The sequence below is a fragment of the Erythrolamprus reginae genome, chromosome 5, assembly GCF_031021105.1.
Source record: "Erythrolamprus reginae isolate rEryReg1 chromosome 5, rEryReg1.hap1, whole genome shotgun sequence".
Taxonomy (NCBI): Eukaryota; Metazoa; Chordata; class Lepidosauria; order Squamata; family Dipsadidae; genus Erythrolamprus; species Erythrolamprus reginae.
The window spans coordinates 63,836,247-63,856,072 of NC_091954.1; the positions used below are offsets into that span (position 1 = coordinate 63,836,247).

General features: G+C 42.1%; 1 protein-coding gene across 2 annotated transcripts in view; it reads right to left on the reverse strand.

Moving 5' to 3' along the window:
• The window catches only part of WBP1L (WW domain binding protein 1 like), a 60,922-nt gene that overhangs the window by 7,847 nt on the left and 33,249 nt on the right, over window positions 1-19,826 (reverse strand). For both annotated transcript variants that reach the window (XM_070752822.1, XM_070752824.1), the window contains exon 2: window positions 12,669-12,771. In XM_070752822.1, the coding sequence (XP_070608923.1) occupies window positions 12,669-12,771 (103 nt within the window). The remainder of the gene's footprint in view (window positions 1-12,668; window positions 12,772-19,826) is intronic.

Consider the following 19,826-nt stretch of genomic DNA (forward strand, 5'->3'; position numbering starts at 1 on the left):
GACAGGTAGAACGTTGCAGCATATGATTTTGTGGGCAATACTTAAATCGTGTTTTAGGCGACGTAGTTCTAAGCTTTCTAGACCTAGGATTGATAGTCTGCTTTCGTAGGGTATTCTGTTTCGAGTGGAGGAGTGAAGGGCTCTTCTGGTGAAGTATCTTTGGACATTTTCAAGGGTGTTGATGTCCGAGATGTGGTATGGGTTCCAGACAGATGAACTGTATTCAAGGATGGGTCTGGCAAAAGTTTTGTAGGCTCTGGTGAGTAGCATGAGATTGCCAGAGCAGAAGCTGCGTAGGATCAGGTTAACAACTCTAGAAGCCTTTTTGGCGATATTGTTGCAGTGGGCTTTGGCACTTACATCATTTGATATTAGTATTCCAAGGTCTTTTGACACAAAATATTATTTTAGTATACTGTACTTAGATTATTCTATAAATTCCTAGAAGAAAGCAGTAGTTTCTGTGGTGGCACCTTGGTTGTGCAGTGCTTAGAATGCAGTATTGCAGGCTAATATTGCTGACTGCCAGCATTTTGAGCCTGACAGACATAAGGTTGACACAGTCATCCAACTTTCCGAGTTTGGTAAAACTAGGACCTAGATTTGGGGGCAAAATGCTGACTCTGTACTGGTTTTCTGAGTGGTCAACGTGCCTTGAAGAAGAAAAGCGGCTGTCAAGGTTCCAAGAAACGTCCCCAATGAAATAAAACTGTGAGGCCAGTTAGAGAGGTCATGTTGACACATCTGGGGAAACCAGAATCTGAAAGCTTCCAAGGTTTCCCCAACCAGTTGAAATTTCACAACCCTGCCTCACAATCACAAGTTTATCACATGGTCTAATAAAATCTTCACACTCAACTGGATACAGTCTCCATGTATTTGTTCTTGAGTAAAGAATTTTGCTATGACTAAATTTCTACCCTTGCAACAACCCCCCCCCCTTCCAATTTCCCAGGCTAAAATGTGTGAAAGTTGAAGCCAAAAGAAATAATGGTTTCCCAGAATTAATGGGGGCACACTAAGCTTCAATTTATTACCGGAAAGGGTAAAAAAAATGTAGATGTTGTTAAAAAGAATAACATCTCAAAACTTACCTTACTCATTAGTAGGTATATGCATGTATCCACAAACCCATAAGGGAATTGAAACTAACTACTTATGATTGTGTGGAGGATGAGGAAGAGGAAGATTATGGCAACAGGAACACACTCACCCCCCACCCCCCCCAGCCTTTCTAGAATTGAGGTCTGTATGTCCTCTACAACAGTGTTTCCCAACCTTGGCAACTTGAAGATATTTGGACTTCAACTCCCAGAATTCCCCAGGCAGCGAATGCTGGCTGGGGAATTCTGGGAGTTGAAGTCCAGATATCTTCAAGTTGCCAAGGTTGGGAAACACTGCTCTACAATATGAAATAAAGAGCCGTTTCTAAGCTGATACCCACAAACCACAAATAAATTGTATATTTAAGACCAGAGGGATATACGATTGCTAATAGAAAATTCTATTATGGCTACAAAACTGCCAGTGTTTTATAGAAAGTCCCATATGTAGATACTAGTCCAGCTGTTTAATTTTTACAGCACAACTTCAGTCATTAGTAAGCAGAAGCAACATACATTTTCTTAAAAAGTTAAATTCTGGATACTAATATAATTGATATATTCAGATAATAGGACAGAAAAATTGTGTTACGTTGTTTTGTACAACTTACTAGATTTACAAATTCTAAACAATACTGCTACAAAAAAATGAAAATGAAAATATAGAGACAAGCTGGCAGCATGAGATGAAATGCTTTATGTGGGGAAGCAATAAAAACTAAAACTTCATTCCCAGTTATTCAACAGAAAATTTAATCCTCATCTGAGTCTGCAATTTGTTTGATCACACTAATAACATTTTCCAAATCTTTCTGTAGAATCATGGAATATATATTTGGGAAATATTAGACAAAGGGAGTATTAATATTGCAGAAACCTATAATACAAAAATTTGTACTTCTAGATACTGCTGAATCCCAGACGTCTGAACTACCTTGGTGATTTCTTTATTATTTTTATTAATTATTACATTTATTTGCCAACATCTCATATTTGAAACAACTTTGACCAGCCTAATAGTGACACATACTAAGGAGACATAGCTCAACAATATCTGATCTGGAAGGCTACAGATTCATCATCTCCACTATAGACAATTGGAAACACATGTAACGGTGTCCACAGTTGTCTTTTTTGTCCATAGAAAGGTATTTCTTAATTAACAACTTTTAGAAACTGTGTCAATATTTTTCCTCAAAATATCTAGTTGGGGGAAAGAGCAAAGGCAACATGAGAAAATATTATTTTACTGAAAGAGTAGTAGATCCTTGGAACAAACTTCCAGCAGACTGGTAAATCCACAGTAACTGAATTTAAACATGCCTGGGATAAACATATATCCATTGTAAGATAAAATACAGGAAATAGTATAAGGGCAGACTAGATGGACCATGAGGTCTTTTTCTGCCGTCAGTCTTCTATGTTTCTATCCCCCTCTCCCCCCGTTGGCATATGAAGATTCTAACTACTCAAAACATCTATTCTACAGAAACACTAAAGAGTGAAATAGAAATATCGTTAAGCAGACAAAAAATGGTTCTCCAATGCAAAGAATCGAAGCAAAAAGTCCACTGAGAGAAGAGCCTTTTATCCTTTTACTCAGAATGGAAAAACATGTTTTCTTTTTCACTGTTCAAGAGCAGGAACAGAATAGTCTGCCCAAGAGTTCACAGTAAACTTGGATAGGTGCCACAGCCTTACTAGCAGCCAGTTTCAGTACAGCCAAATCAACTGCATAACAAATCATTTCTTTGCGTTCCCCAAGAAGCATGCTTTTGCCTTTGGATTACAGGCAGTCCTTGACTTACAACAGTTCATTTAGTGACTGTTCAAAGTTACAACAGCATTGAAAAATGTGACTTATGACTGTTTTTCAGAGCTATGATCTTTGCATCAGCCCCATGATCATGAGATCAAAATTCAGATGCTTGGAAATGGTTCATATTTATGACCATTGCTGTATCCCAAGGTCGTGTGATCACTTTTTTTTTACCTTCTGGCAAACAAAGTCAACGGAGAAGCCAGATTCACTTAACAACGGAGTTACTAACTTATCAACTGCAGCGGTTCATTTAACAACTATGGCAAGGAAGTTTGTAAAATGGGGCAAAACTCACTTAACAAATGCCTCACTTAGCAACAGAAAGGACTGTTATAATGAATGAAGAGCAAGTGAAGAAAGCAGGCAAAACATATTATGATGAATTAAGTATGGTCCTGCTCCAAGTTTATCTTGCTCGGGTTTATTTATTTATTTTTTTTGGCCTTCATGTCAATCTTGACTCCGGATGTCTGTCTGGACTGAATCTCTATCATTTTCTTGCCAAGAGTTCAAAAGTTGTTTGTCACTGCCATCTTCTTCGGTCAAAGAGAATGTGACTGCTCCAAGGTTACCCAGTTGGCATTGTGCCTAAGGTGGGATCACGCCACGTCTTTTTTTTCTAACCAGTTGTTTTAACCACTACACCAAGTTGGTTTTCCAAAGTTTATCCTTAGATATTAGCTGTTAAGCTGCAAAGACTTCCTTAGACTAAATTGAGATAAATGATTACCACTTACACTCTTTATCCTACAACAGTGGCCCACCCTACACAATTATACTAAAAATGTATTTAAAATGCTTACTGAAAGTTATTTAATAAACGTACATAGACAAACACATATACAAGTGCATAGACCTAATATAAAACAAGCTGAACAGAGCTTAAATTATGTTTCACTGTCTTTAAAAAATGAAATTTTCATTTGAAACAATAGGACAAGGAAGATAGGTTATAAAAAATATTTTGGAAGAGAAGTAACACCAATGTGGACGTCACATATTTGTAATGAGCCAGGAAAGACAATCACTAGATTTCGGTAACAGAAACTTTTGCACCAAAAACACTGCTGACTCATCAGAGAAAAACAGCTATCCAGATGGAACAAGAATAAATGTGAAACATATGCACTTTGCTCATCGAATTGCATAGGATTCAGGTTAATTCCTTAAGACAGTACCTCATTATCCTTGGAGAAAACTGTACACAGTCCCCATTAAAATAGGCGTTGATTGCTTACCTGAACGCCTCTTCTCGTACGGTGAGCGGGTACAGCAGTCACATGGGTTGCTCATGTCCAATCCGGTGGAACTGAGCCTAGTATTAAAAAAGCTTGCCGGATCCGCCCCTTCCCCAGAATTCGCGAATCCATAGACTAGGCTCAGTTGTGAAGCTCTGTAGTGTTCAACTCTCATTGTTAGAGGAAGAAAGATATAGAAAGGTAAAGAAGACACATACAAGGGCGGGAAGTGACTGCTGTACCCGCTCACCGTACGAGAAGAGGCGTTCAGGTAAGCAATCAACGCCTATTCTCCGTACTGAAGGAGCGGGTCCAGCAGTCACATGGGACATACCCAATAGATGGTCCCTAGGGTGGGATTAGCTTGCTATCGTGTGAGATAACGGATTGGAGTACCCTTCTGCCGAAGGCAGCGTCCGCTGAAGCGTAAGAATCAATCTTGTAGTGCCTGATGAAGGAATTTGGCGAGGCCCAAGTGGCTGCTTTGCAGACCTCCTCCAACGGGGCTTGAGTCGCCCAAGCGGCCGAGGTGGCTGCGCTCCTGGTGGAATGCGCTGTGATGTTCCTTGGAACTGAGAGGGAGGCCGACTCATAGGCCTTAGATATAGTCCCTCTGATCCAACGGCCTATTACTGTTGAAGACACTTTGGCCCCCATGACTCTGGGATGATAGGCTACAAAAAGTGCTTCTGACCTCCGAAAGGGTCCTGTGCGTTGGATATAGATTCTCAGCGCTCTGGTGAGATCCAGGGTGTGCCATCTAATTGCCAAGGGATGGTCTCGTTGGAGGCAGAAGGAAGGTAGGACAATATCCTGAGATCTGTGGAACATGGAACTGACCTTGGGTAAGAAGGTGGGGTCCAGTCGCAAGACTACCTTGTCCTGATGGAATTGACAAAGGTCCTGCCTGATTGAGAGGGCAGCCAGCTCCGAAATGCGTCGGGCAGAGGTAATAGCCACCAGGAATGCTACCTTAAAGGATAGGTACCTGAGGGACGCCGATTTTAGGGGTTCGTATGGTGCCTGCGTGAGGGAATGGAGAACCCGTGGCAAATCCCAGGATGGGTACCTGTGGACCTTGGAAGGTCTGAGGTTGGCTATGCCCTTGAGGAATTCCTGAACTTCAGGGAAGGATCGGAGAGGCTGTCTGCGGGGACCCCCTAGGACAGATGAAATGGCTGCCAGATGACGCCGGAGGGTGCTGGTGGAAAGTCCTTTATGGAAGCCTTGCATAAGGAAGGAAATTATTCTGTGTATGGGGATGCACAGAGGGGAGAGACCTTCCTGTAGACACCACTGGTGAAACTTGGACCACGTGTGGTCGTAGATTCGATTGGTCGAACCCCTTCTGGCCTTTAAAATGACCTCCACTGAATCGGGGTCATGACCACGCAGTTCTAAATCTCTCCTGATAACAGCCAGGCGGTGAGGTGGAACCACTCCGGGTCTGGATGGAAAGAGGCCCCCTGCCGCAGCATATCCCCCGAAACGGGGAGTCGCCAAGGGTCCTGGACGGACAGCTGTTGGAGATCCGCGAACCAGGGCCGGCGGGGCCAGTGAGGGGCGATTAGGATTACTCGGGCCCTCTCGGTGAGGACCTTGTGAATCACGTCCGGGAGGATTGGAATTGGAGGAAATGCGTAGAGTAGGCCTGGAGGCCATGGACTCCGGAGGGCATTGATTGCTTCCGCTCCCGGGGATGGAAATCTGGCATAGAAGCGAGGGAGTTGGGCGTTCGCATTGGTCGCGAAGAGATCCAGGATTGGTAGGCCGAATCTGAGGGTGATTTGATGGAACAGGTCTTGATGGAGGTTCCACTCTCCTGGGTCTATCGTTGCCCGGGATAGCCAATCCGCCTGGACGTTGAGACTCCCCGAGATGTGATCGGCTAGGAGCGACTGGAGATGTTTTTCCGCCCAAAGGCCCAACTTGAGGGCCTCCCTCATGAGAGCCTTGGATCTCGTGCCCCCCTGTCTGCAAATATGGCTTTTCGTGGCAATGTTGTCGGTGAGAATGAGAACGTGCCGGTTGGGAATGCGAGGAGAGAAATGCTTCAGAGCCAGGGAAACGGCTCTTAACTCTAGCCAATTGGTTGGCCTGGAAGCTTCCTCCGGGGACCACGTGCCCTGGGCTATCATCCCCTGGGCGTGGGCGCCCCATCCCGATAGACTGGCATCTGTGGTGATGACAAATTGATCCGGGCACCTGAACGGGGATCCTCTGTCCATGGCCGGAGACTTCCACCACTTGAAGGATCTGCGAACACTCAGTGGGATGACAATGCGTCGATTTGAGTTGCTGTGCCCTGATCTCTGAAAAGGTAACAGGAGCCACTGGAGTTCCCTAGCATGGAGGCGAGCCCAGGGAATGATGCCTATGCATGACACCATCTTCCCCAAAAGGGAAGATAGAGTGACTATGGAAACTGAAGAATTAGATAAAATGTTAGAAATTAACTCCACTATACTGAGTTTTCTCTCGGGAGAGAGAAAAACCTGGGAGGATTCTGAATCAATAATGGATCCCAGGTGAGAAATGGATGTGGAAGGTTGGAGGTGGCTTTTATCAAAGTTGATGGAAAATCCATGGTCCTGAAGGACTGACATGGTGACAGAAAGGTCTGTTTTCACTTTCTCTAGGGAGTTCCCATGAATCAAAATATCATCAAGATAACATAAAATGTGGATGGGAAACGCCCGGATATAGGCCGCCAGGGACCCCAAGAGCTTTGTAAAGACCCGAGGGGCCGAGGAAAGGCCAAATGGCATCGCCCTATACTGGAAATGCCTGCCTTGAAAGGAAAAACGTAAAAATTTTCTGTGGCATTTGGCTATAGGAATGTGAAGGTAGGCCTCAGTGAGGTCTAAGGAGACCATGAAATCTCCCGAGTGAATGGCGGCCAAAATAGAAGACAAGGAGTGCATCTTAAACTTCCTATATTTGATGAATAGATTTAGTTTCTTTAAATCCAAAATAGCTCTCCAACCTCCGGAGGACTTTGGAACCATAAATAGGATGGAGTAAAAACCTAGGCCCTTCTGACCGGGAGGGACCGGTTGAATGGCTCTGATGGACAATAGATGAGAAATGGCCTCCTCCATACGGTTACAATCTGAGGATGACCTGGGAGAAGGGCAGGAAATAAAACGTTTAGGGGGAGGAGAAATAAATTCTAAAAGAAGGCCTGTTTGAACAGTGTCAATGACCCAAGGGTCCTTGGAGGTGAGACGCCAATTAGAGGCGAAATGAGCTAGGCGACCCCCTATGGGAATAGAGGTAAGATTACCATCTAGGTTTTTTTTGAAGCCCTGTTAGAGGAAGCTCCCCTTTGGAAGCGAAACCCTCTACCCCTGGAGTTCCTACCTTGGGAACGAAAGCGGGGGGAATACTGACCTGGAGATCTCTGGTAGGAAGCCGCTTGATCTTGCTGGCGCCCTGGGCGACGAAAGGACTGCGTTTTGGTAGCCTTTTTTGTGGTTGGACCCAAAACTTTCTTCTTGTCCGTGGTTTCCGTGAGGAGTGGATCCAGAAGATCACCGAAGAGAAGGTCGCGCTTTAAGGGACCCTGGGATAACTGCCACTTTTGGCGAACTCCCGCTTGCCAAGGGCGAATCCATAGGAGTCTTCTTGCCGTAGTAGAAGCTGCAATAGACTTAGCAGAAAATCTAGTAGATTGCAAGGTGGCATCAGCCACGTACTGGGCAGCTGCAAAGACCTTGTTGAAGTCTTGTTGACCTCTCAAGTCATCGGGAGGAATATGCTGTTGAAGTTGGCGAAGCCACAGCAGCATGGCTCTGGAGAAAAAGGAAGCCGCTGCAGAGCTTTTAGTGGCCCAGGAATCAGCGGTGAATCCTCTTTTGAGCATTTGCTCAATGCGCTTGTCCTCTGGGCGGAGGACTTCCTCCGCCTCGCCTGGCACAGCCGCTGCCGAGTGAAGAATCTTGACAGGTTCATCCGGTTTGGGAAAGGATAGAAGCTCTTCATAGGAAGAGGAAAGTTTGTACAACTTTCTGTCCTTGGTGGAGGGATTAAGGCCAGAGGCTGGAAATTCCCACTGTTTGAGTAAAGCATCTTTAAACAACTTAGGCATAGGAATTACCTCGTTATCCTCCTGTTCCTCTGTGAAGTAAGGTAAATTCTCCTCCGGGGGATCAGTGGAAGTGGAGGCTTGTTTCTCCTGGGCCGCTAATCCCGTAGAAATTCTAGCTTTGAGGAGGAGAGATTTGAATAATTGAGAAGGAAAAATAGTAATTGGAGGAGGAACCTTTATTTGGGATTCCTCATCATCTGATAAGCCTTGAAAAGCATCCTCATCATCCTCTATATCCTCATATTCATCCTGGGAGGAATCTGAATCATCCTGCATAGGAGCTCTGACCGCTGGGGGAGAACCCAAGGGGCGGGAGGAGCGAGAAGGAGGAAGAGGTAAGGGAAGCTCATTGATGGTGGAGAGTTTGGCATCAATGGCTTTGGACAACACAGCAAAAATAGACTGGAACTCAGGAGGTAAGCTGGAAATATCAGCAGAAATGGCAGAAGAATCCCTAAAGGCCTGGGAGGATCCTGGCTGGGGGGAATCTTCAATAATATCTGGTTCCTCTGGACCTATGCCCCATAGGTTAGGTTGGGGTCTGTCTAGGTTTGGCTCATCCAGAGATAACACAGGGACCCCAGAAGGAGGAAGACTAGAAGCCTCTGGTGGGTCTTGACTACTGATTACTTGGGCCTGCACTTTCAAACGTTTTGCTGATTTGTCATGGATTTTTTGTAGGGCTAGGTCCCTTCTCTTCTCGGCCCTGGTGACCTTGGTCGAGGGGCGGGCCCCTGGAGAAGAGGAGGAAGAGGCCTGGGGGATACTAGTAATCTCATCGCCTGTAGGCCTGGCCTCTCTGGGACCTTTAGTTGTGCCTCTCTTGGGAAAAGTAGCCATAGTCTGACAATTAACAGAAGACAAGGCTGAGCCAATAAGTGAATAATAAGGAGAAGAATTTCAAGGACTTCCCAAGAGGAATGGATCCTGCTTCGAGGCCTCGAAGCTGCTGAAACTTGAGGACAATCTGGGCAAACCCAGAGTTCGTGCCCCCAAATCCAGCGGGGCCAGCCTCCCTAAACTTTATAATTAAGTAAACCAAGGCACTCTGGTTGGAGGCTTAGCCGGTGGAGAATTTAGCCTGGGACCCCCAAGGCCCGCTCCGGGATCCACGCGGTGGACTGAGGCCTACGCGGCTGGCAGGAGGCCAACACGAGAGGCCTAGATTTAAAAAGGGCGCGAAGGCCTTCGCGCCGAAAAAATCGCCCCGTAAATTTCTTAAAGGGGAAGCGATCGACTAAGTCCAGGAGACTAGAAGGCGTCTCACTCCGCAGGAGGTATTTCTTAAGCCCTTAAATATATTGTATACAATAAATAATCAATAATTCAATAGATTAATACTTGCACCAGGACCTCCAGGCCAAAGGATTAGAAGAATCCACAAGCGGCCGCAGGAATTGTAACCGGCAAAACCGCCGGGGGGAAACGAAACCGCAACTTCTCCAAAAGAAAAAAGCCGAGCCGCAAACGGCTGGCGCTATTGGTGCAAGTAAATAATAATGATAAAACAAATCTTACTACTTTTGAAGAAAAGGATCGAAGGGAAGGTGTTAGAATGTTGAACGAGCTATCACAATACAACCGCAGGATATGCGAACTGAGCGAATTCTGGGGAAGGGGCGGATCCGGCAAGCTTTTTTAATACTAGGCTCAGTTCCACCGGATTGGACATGAGCAACCCATGTGACTGCTGGACCCGCTCCTTCAGTACGGAGAACATGTACAATGGTACCTCTAATTAAGAACGCCTCTACTTAAGAACTTTTCTAGATAAGAACTGGGTGTTCAAGATTTTTTTGCCTCTTTTTAAGAACCATTTTCTACTTAAGAACCCGAGCCCGGAAAACTTTCCCAGGAAATTTGAGAGCGGCACGAAGGCCCGGCCAGCTTCCTGCCATTCTCCTGGGTTTCTCTCTCTGGCACAGTGAATGGGAGGGAGCCTCGTGCCGGATGTATAGGAGGCGCATGCTCCTCCTTGCCGACTCAGTCCCTCTTTTTTTTTTAAAGCCATAAAGTTTTGGATTTTTTTTATTTCCTTCCCCTAACCTTCTTCCTTCGGCAGTGACTGTCCTCCTCCTTTTCTCCCTCCTCTTCCTTCCTCACAAATTCCAAGCTTTTATTTCTTTCCTAAAGGATTTGCATGCATTATTTGCTTTTACATTGATTTTTATGGGAAAAATTGCTTCTACTTACAAACTTTTCTACTTAAGAACCTAGTCAAGGAATGAATTAAGTTCTTAAGTAGAGGTACCACTGTAATTAGTTGCAGTTACACAGTTGATTATTTAGAAGAATTGATCCTAAAATAGCTGCCTGACTGTTTGAAACCCTTGTCCTCTCTAGTTTATAAGAACTGTAAGATCCATCTCAAGCTGAACCTGTGATCTGCCCGCTAGGGCAGGGGTCCCCGAACAGTTCAAAACTGGGCTGCGTAAGCCTATGTGCATGAAGCTCCAATCACATGAGTGGCAGACAAATAGAGCTTTGTGCACGAGCAATCTCTGCTCAAGCAAGTGGAGCTTCACACATGAGCACAAGTATTCTCTACTCAACTGAGTGGAGCTTTACGCATGAATGCAAATGCCTGCCCATTGTGCAAATAGAGCTTCACGCACATGCAGCCTCCTTCGCATGCACTAAACTCTATTCATCCAAGAGGAGGATGTGTTTGCCTGCCACTCGTACCAATGGAAATGTGTGTGCATGTGTAAACCTGCTACTCACATGGCCATACCAGGCCAAGCTGGAATTGTTGGGGACCATTGCATTAGGGCGTTTGGGCTTTTGCAAAGCAAAGGACAGTAATGAGAACTTGAACTGGGAATATTTAAACCTGCCTTAACTACCAACTTGTAGAGATGAAGAAAGATAGCAAGAACAATGTGTTATTAGCGCTCAGTTTTCAAGTATACGCTCAATAACTATTAGTATCACCATCTTTAGCTTTTGAACAAATGAAATTGTAATCTAGAGATAATAAAAGTTTAAATGAAAAGGACTGATAGAAAACTCAAAGGATGTATTTTAAAGAATGGACATATACAGTCTTTTTTGCAGATATAAAAAAGGGGTGTAAATTTTAAATCTGGAGGAGAGGATCCTTTGATATGCATCCAGAAACAGGTCAGATTCAAGCAAAAATGTTTATTCATTGCATATGCCAAGAATATGAAATCTTTTTAAAAATAAAATAAATCATATATTATGTTGTGGTTAGCTCTGGCCCAGCTCCTGCCCCAAGGAATGTGCAGGTGGATGTGGGGGAAACATCCACATGCCGCAGGCCTGTTTTGCTCCCGATGGAATCTGCCGACGAAGCCTCCTCTGACCAAGGAAGCGTGAGTGAGAGGGAAGAGGGGAGTTTGGCAGACAGCCCAGGAGGAGATAAATCATCTGTATCATCCTTGGATTCTGAACAAGAATTAATGACACATCCACGCATGCGTAGAGTGATGCATAGGAGACAACAACTGAAGGATTATTACAAGAGAAAATGAGGCCACCTGTGGTTAGGTGGGGCTGCTGTAATTAGTGCTACAGATAAAAGTGCAGGTTGGTGTTTTAGCCTCATGGCAGTTTATCTGATTCATTGTTTCGTCAAGATCGTGGTTTTTGTGCTGTTCAAAATTGTGTGTGGACTCTCTGGACTTTAGAATTGGACTCAATTTCCCAGTTATTGGGTGAGCAATTGGATTGCATTTAACCTGTGCCTTGTGTGTACCAGAAAATCCCTTTGACATTTAAAAAGGGAGCTGTTTCTGTTTTTCTGTTTATAAAAACTTTTGGGTTTTCCCTTTTATCGTGTGGTGTGTGTCTTCCTGGACTAATTACCCTCTTAATCTAGTGGATTCACCATTCATAGATATCTCTGATCTGCATTTCAACTGTGGACTGAACTTTATTGTGTTGGCTCTCACTTGTTACTAATACTAAGCATCTGTTCAAAGTCTCTGCTGTCTTAACAGTGTCCAATAAACCTTGGATGACCTGTTCCAAAATTTAAAAAAACACAGAAAACAGAATAATTTTTTTTAGCATCTAACAGTTTCCTAATAATAGAGTCATAATCTTCTGGAAGTGGCTAGCAAAAGCAGAATCACTGTCAAATAGAAGTACTTATTCCTAATCTGATAGCTGATACAAAAGGTTATTACAGGATAAAACTGAAGCACACCAAAAAATATGGAACAATAACAAAATAAAATAACAAAAATAACAAGAACCATTGTTCTCTATATATCTCCTGCAAAGTCTATCAAACATTGTGATCTAGGAAGTTCCTGTCTTGTATTGAAACATAACAAGTAGACATTCTGCCATGTAGTCAGTTTTGCCATGATTCAGTTTCAATCTATAAATGCATTTGGGGGGGAGGGGAGATAAAGATAAATTTAAAATAAATTTAAAAAACTTACACCAGAGTTCATAATAGTAATTGCAGCATTGAGACTGTCCACAGCAATGGCCTGTTTCACAACTGTAACTCTGATTGTTGATTCCTATGCAGGTTTCTTTGTCCTACAATGCATGAAAGAAATATGTTACTAACATATAGCAATCTGATAAATGGAGAGGCTGACTGGAGTCTCAACTCCACAAACTACCATACTTTTCAGACTATAAGACACAAAGGTGTATAAAACACACCAAGATTTCAAAGAGATAAGTAAGGGGAAAAAGGTCTTTGCCCTCTCCCAGCCCCTAGAAGCACTCTGCAGACATCCCAAAGCCTTTACTCACCCCGTTTTTGCATGGGGCGGAACTCCATGGGGCTGTATTCGGTGTATAAGATGCACCAACATTTCCACCCTCTTTTAGGGTGGTAAAGTGCACCCTTTATACTCTGAAAAATACGGTATGTTTGTGAAGTATGTATTAACCCAAAGCTTAAATACCTGTCAAGATTCTGGATATAGATTATGGACTCTTCTCTAGGATATGGGTAGCTTGTAGCTAACTGAGAAACACACAAAATTAATTAATCCTTGGAAATGAAAACCTTCATTAGCTTCAGTTTCCTTGATATCATCAAATCGAATTAAAATGCTATGTTTGAATAGAAATGTTTTTAGTTGCATTAAAATTAAGTATTTAGTATAAATGTAAGTCTGGTCCCATTGCTCATAATGTGGATCTGTATGTGCAGCAGAAATGGATTGAAATGAGCTGCCAGAATTATACTCCTCTAAAAGTACATAACATGAACAAAAAATTCTGAATGTTCTTGCAATAAAAAAACACTGACAGCTTCTGCACAGCAAAAATAAACAAACAAATAAAAACCAGTTTTCCTTTGTAAAGGTAGTCCTTGACTTACAACAATTGATTTAGTGACTGTTCAAAGTTACAATGGCACTGAAGAAAGTGACTTATGAACATTCTTCATTTAGGATCATTGCAGCATCGCCATGGTCACATGATCAAAATTCAAACGCTTTGCAACTGACTGGTATTTATAACGGTTGCAGTGTCCTCTTTTGCAAATGGGGAAGCCAGATTCACTTAACAACTATGTTACTTATTTGACAACTACAATGATTCACTGAACAACTGTGTCAAGAATGGTCATAAAAAGCAGCAAAACTCACTTAACAAATATCTCGGTTAGCAACAGAAATTTTGGGCTGAATTATGATTGTAAGTTGAAAATTACCCGTAGTTTTGTCTTGCAAAAGTCTATATATAGTTCATTTATTACTCAATCTACTCCATGGTTTTATACTACAGTTTATATACAGGTAATGCTTGATTTGTCCCTTTAAAGTTACAATAGCACTGAAAAAAAATGACTTATGGTCATGTGATTTACACTCAGATAGTTGATGACTTTTATGATGAGCATTTATGATGGTCCCAGGGTCATGTGATCATATTTTGCGATGTTCTGATAACCAAAGTCAATAGGGAAGCAGGATTCCTCCAACAGCCATGCTACTATTTTAAGACACTGAATTGCAACAAATCATACTTGCAACAAATGTGGCAAGAAAAGTCATTTAAGCCAATGTTTGCTGGCTGGGGAATTCTGGGAGTTGAAGTCCAAATATATTCAAGTTGCCAAGGTTGGGAAACACTGATTTAAGCAGCATAAATTCTAGGCTCAATTGAAGTCGAGGACTGCCTGTATTTGGTGTGTGTTGGCAGGGCAACAATTCCTTGCCAACCTGATGAATGTTGACTAGAAATGTTTTTCTAATTCTTTCATTTCCCAAATCTGTTTCAAGCTACTTTTAGCAAGGTTTATCCTAGATATATTTTCAGTGTGCTTAGTTTTTTTTAACAAGCTGGTAAAAGTATCTGCAGCCTGCAGTGTCTGTGACATGAGAATTTACCACCTGACCATGCAGGAAAGGGTGTAACTGCTGGAGACTACAGTTGGATCAAAACAGGCCACAAGCTTTATAATACACTGCTCAAAAATAAATAAATAAAGGGAACACTCAAATAACGCACCCTAGATCTGAATGAATGAAATATTCTCGTGGAATACTTTGTTCTGTATAAAGTTGAATGTGCTGACAACAAAATGAAATTGATTGTCAATCAGTGTTGCTTCCTAAGTGGACAGTTTGATATCACAGAAGTTGTTTATTATTATTATTATTATTATTATTATTATTATTAATTGGATTTGTATGTCGCCAGCCTCCGCAGACTCGGGGCAGCTAACAACAGCAGTAAAACAGTACAACAAAATCCAATACTAAAAAAACAGTGAAAACCCATTATATAAAGACCAATCATACATACAAACATAGCATACATAAAATTGTGAAGGCCTAGGGGGAAAGTGTATCTTAGTTCCCCCATGCCTGGCGGCAGAGGTGGGTTTTAAGCAGCTTACGAAAGGCAAGGAGGGTGGGGGCAATTCTAATCTCTGGGGGGAGTTGGTTCCAGAGGGTCGGGGCCGCCACAGAGAAGGCTCTTCCTCTGGGTCTCGCCAAGTGACATTGTTTGGTTGTTTGATAAAGTTTGATTTGCTTGGAGTTAAATTCTGTTGTTTAAGTGTTCCCTTTATGTTTTTGAGCTATGTTATAAATATGTTTTAAATTAACGCATTGGGGATCACGAAAATGTTTAAACACAATAGTTTTTAAAAACTTGATAGCTTTAATTTACTCAAACATTAACCACAGAATCATATTAACCACTTAGCAATACACAGCTATTGTCAAGGTTCCAGATAACATCTGAACCGAATTAAAGTACTCCTCAAAGTTCCAATTTATTTCCTGGTATCTGTTGTACATACTCTTGATCAGTTGGAGGATGATGAAGATATTGAGGACTCAGATTCAGATAGTGTTTATGAAGTAGTGGGGGCCCCGGGGTTACAGGTAGTAGAACAGGTGGGAGGCCAACCACAGGATGGGGCTATGAGTTCAGGATCTAGCGAGGGAGAATCAGACGCGCGCTGGGTTAACCCTAAATTCAGAAGGATTCAGAAACGTAGAGAGCAAAAGTCTGGAAGAAGATATTAAGGAGAGGAATGGGTTAAATGTTGTAGTGAGGTATTTAGCACATCAGGAGGCTAGTGGAGAAGAAGGGTGGAGTTTCAAAGTTGCTGAAAAGAAATATGGAGGGTTTTTTTTCGCCATGCTAAAGTAAGCCAAAGTATTTTGTATTGTATTTTTATGCTGTTTTTTATAGCTATGTAGTTAGGAAATAATCTTGTCTAAGTGAAGCAGGAAAAGGAATGTGAGGAACGCAGCTAGGAGAGAGATAACGGACCCGATTGATGTCTGGAATGTGTTGAAGTACAAGAGAGCAGAGAAATAAACGGAATTGCTTTATTCATGAAATGATGCATTTAATGAGAGTTATTTGTAATTAGTAAACTTCTACCAGAAACCAGAACAGTATCCACACAGGGAAACCTGAACCTGAGTTTCCCGCGCAGTTGAAAGTTCACATCCGTTGTCCCCCACCCACAAATTTGTCACATTGCCCACTCAGATTGTGCCAGCGTGGCAAGTCCTTTCTCCGCTTCCCCCCAGGTGGGCGAGTATTGGATGTCCTTGAACCACTCGAAAGAATGCTTTGTGGCCTCATCTGTTCCCTCATGAAAATCACCCCTCCCAAGTTCCCATAAATATCAGGCCTTCTATAGATAGTGTGGCAAGCCATTAATTTATCACCAACCTCTGTACTGGCTTGACAGCTATAGTACCAGAAAGCACTAATTTAAATAATTAATAAAGGCAAATTAGTGATTTGGTGTTATATTCAGAGCATCATTAAAGCACAGTGCCTTAGAGCAGTGATTTTCAACCTTTCTTGAGCCGCGGCACATTTTTAACATTTACAAAACCATGGAGCACATTGGGGGGGGGGGGGGCAAAAAAAGTTTGGACAAAAAAATTCTCTCTCTCTCTCTCTTCCTCCCTTTCGCTCTATTTCTCTCTCCCTCCCTCTTTCTCTCCCTTTCTCTTTTTCTCTCTCTCTCTCCATCCCTCTTTCTTTCTCTCTTCCTTCCTTCCTCTTTTTTGCTCTCTTTCTCTCTCCCTCCCTACCTCCCTCTGTCTTTCTCTCTCCCACCTTCTCTCCCTCTTTCTCTTTCTCTCTCTCTTTCTTTCTCTCTCTTGCTCTCTCTCTTGCATTCTCTCTCTCTCTGTCGTTCTTTCTTTTTCTCTCTCTCTCTCTTTCTTTCTATCTCTCTCTCTTGCTTTCTTTCTCTCTTGCTCTTTCTCTCTCTCTCTTGCATTCTCTCTCTCTCTCGTTCTCTTTCTTTCTTTCTCTTTCTTTCTCTCTCTCTTGTTTTCTTTCTCTCTTGCTTGTTTGTTTTCTCTCTCTCTTGCTCTTTCTTTCTCTCTCTCTCTTGCTTTCTTTCTCTCCCCCCTCTCTTTCTCTCTCTCTCTCTCTCTCTCTCTTGCTTTCTTTCTTTCTCTCTCATTTTTTTCTCTCTCTGAGCTTCGCGGCACACCTGACCATGTCTCACGGCACACTGGTTGAAAAACACTGCCTTAGAGCATAAGCAAAAAAGTTCCATCTTTACAATAAAGAATGATAATGAGAAGAAGGCAAAGAGAGGAAGTGGTGTGAAGTGAAGACAGTAAATGATGAGTCAAGTAAGAGAGTTTATACAAAATGGGAACTAAGGGATTTGAAATTTAACACATCTGGAAAGCATCAGAGGAAGCCTACTAAGGAGAAGATATATAATTATGATTTGAACTAAGAATTGCTTGGTTTGGTTAACCAATGTAAGATACCAAACAGCATGCTTTAATTTAGCTGATAATAGAAAAATAATATTTGCGGCTATTTTTTTCAGAATATTGAATATGAACAACTAAATAAATTGGCACCATCATAATTAAGAAATATTTTAAAACATAAAACTATCTGTTTTGGAAAGCATTACAGTTATCAATCAAAAGAAAAAGAAAAAAAATCCTGTTGGAAAAGAAATAAACAAAGACTAGAAAAACATGGATTAAAAATTTAAAAATGATATTAAAGTGGACCTCTTCAAAATTCAGAGAATGAGACAATGTAAAAGTCTCACCTGGAACAACTCCAGCAATCCTGGAGATTTTTGGGGAAAAATCCCTTGAAATTTTATATAAATAAACGTGCCAAACATTATTCTGGTTTTTTTTTCCAAATCATCAAACTGATTTTACATCACGTTTATAGAACAATTCTGTTATTCCTAAAGAGACTCCTTTTATTTAAATCTTAGCATTGAAAAGCTCCACCATTTCTTATTGCTCCAAAATGTTAGTTAGCACTCATCCCAAAAAGACAACTGGCATCATTTTCAAAGTGCCAATATCAAAGTTTCTGAAGGGGAGGAGGATTCTGACCTATTACATGGAATATTCTCCCTTGAATCTGTAAGAAGCTCAAAGGTTCAAAAAGACCTTCAGTCTGAATATACACTGACATTATTTCTCCTTCACAAATCACAACAGTGAGCTAAATGAGATAACCTGGTTGCCAAAAGCTTATCTCAATTTCTTTTCCAGTTGCATCTTCCAGAGAAATATACTCTCCTATACTAAAATAAGTCTTAATTAGGGCTAGGGAGACCCTTTGCCTTGACAAAACTTTATTGACCCCTCCCATCTTGAAATTAGGATTCCAAATGACCAAATTGTTGGTTGGCGGCTATTTTAGTAGTACTGTATAGCAGTGATTTTCAACCTTTTTTGAGCCGCGGCACATTTTTTACATTTATGAAACCCTGGGGCACCCTTCCTCCCCTTCGCTCTATTTCTTTCTCCCTCCCCCTTTTTCTCCCTTTCTTCCTCTTTCTTTCTTTCTCTCTCCATCCCTCTTTCTTTCTCTTCCTTCCTTCCTCTTTTTTGCTCTCTTTCTCTCTCCCTCCCTACCTCCCTCTCTTTCTCTCTCTCTCTTGCTTTCTTTCTCTCTCTTGCTTTCTTTCTCTTGTTCTCTTTTCCTCTCTCTTGCTTTCTTTCTCTCTTTCTCTCTCTCTTTCTCTTTCTCTCTCTTGCTTTCTTTCTCTCTCTCTCTTTTGCTTTCTTTCTCTTTTGCTTTCTTTCTCTCTTGCTTTCTCTCTCTCTTGCTTTCTTTCTCTCTGAGCTTCGCGGCACACCTGACCATGTCTTGCGGCACACTAGTGTGCCACGGCACACTGGTTGAAAAACACTGCTGTATAGTATATGCTACCAGGGAAATTCTACTGATAAAAAAGTTGATTCCTTGATATGGTACAGTATGTACTGTGATGTCTAACTTTTACAGCTCAGCATTCAAACATAAGGGGCGAACATAAGTGCCCTGGTGTGCCTTTCGTCCCCTGTCCAATTGTCTTTCCTTTCTTTCATCTATCATATATATTCTCTTCCTTTCATATATCCTCTCCTCTAAGTTCACTTTTACCCTTATATATATTACCACATGTCTTTTTTTCTTCCTATGTATTTGTGTATTGGACAAATTAATAAAATAAAAAAAAATTAGAAAATGACTCACCCGACTTTGCTGGTGTGTCACCCCAACTCAAACAAAAGAATAAACAATTCTTTACTGGCAGCATACAAATCTAATAAATTCTTATTCTTATCATTATTATTATTATCCCCACCATCTGGAGTGCCACCTGAACAGCAATATTTGGTGCAGCACTGAAACTATGTCTAAAGGAGAGTCCCAGGCTTTCACATCAACTCCAGCCCCACTGCTGCCCTTGAAATTGACTGCCTTGCACCATTTTCCAAGACACAGAAGCTTTGGGGAATGGTGCAAATGCCACCAGTATCTGCTACTCTCCATTTACCTAAAGGCAGTGTTCTCTTTCTTTTGACAGGCCCCTGTGGCCTACTGCCCAGTCTGCTGTGGGTCGCACATCATCTTTGTTCTTGAAGTGGCTTTGTATAATGCTTTTTTCACAGTCTCTACAGAAATCACGTAAAAGCATGCTCTTTTCCAAGGTTTAGCAGGCCATACAAGACCATGGCACAAGACTTTCAAAGGGTCTGGAGGCTGTGTGAGAGCACGCCCCATTTTCATGTGGTCTCCAGTCTTCAACTATCACAAGAGAATGGGTGTGCTTTCAAAAATAGTTGTCAGATGTTGGTATGTCACTTTTGTGTCATATGTCATAA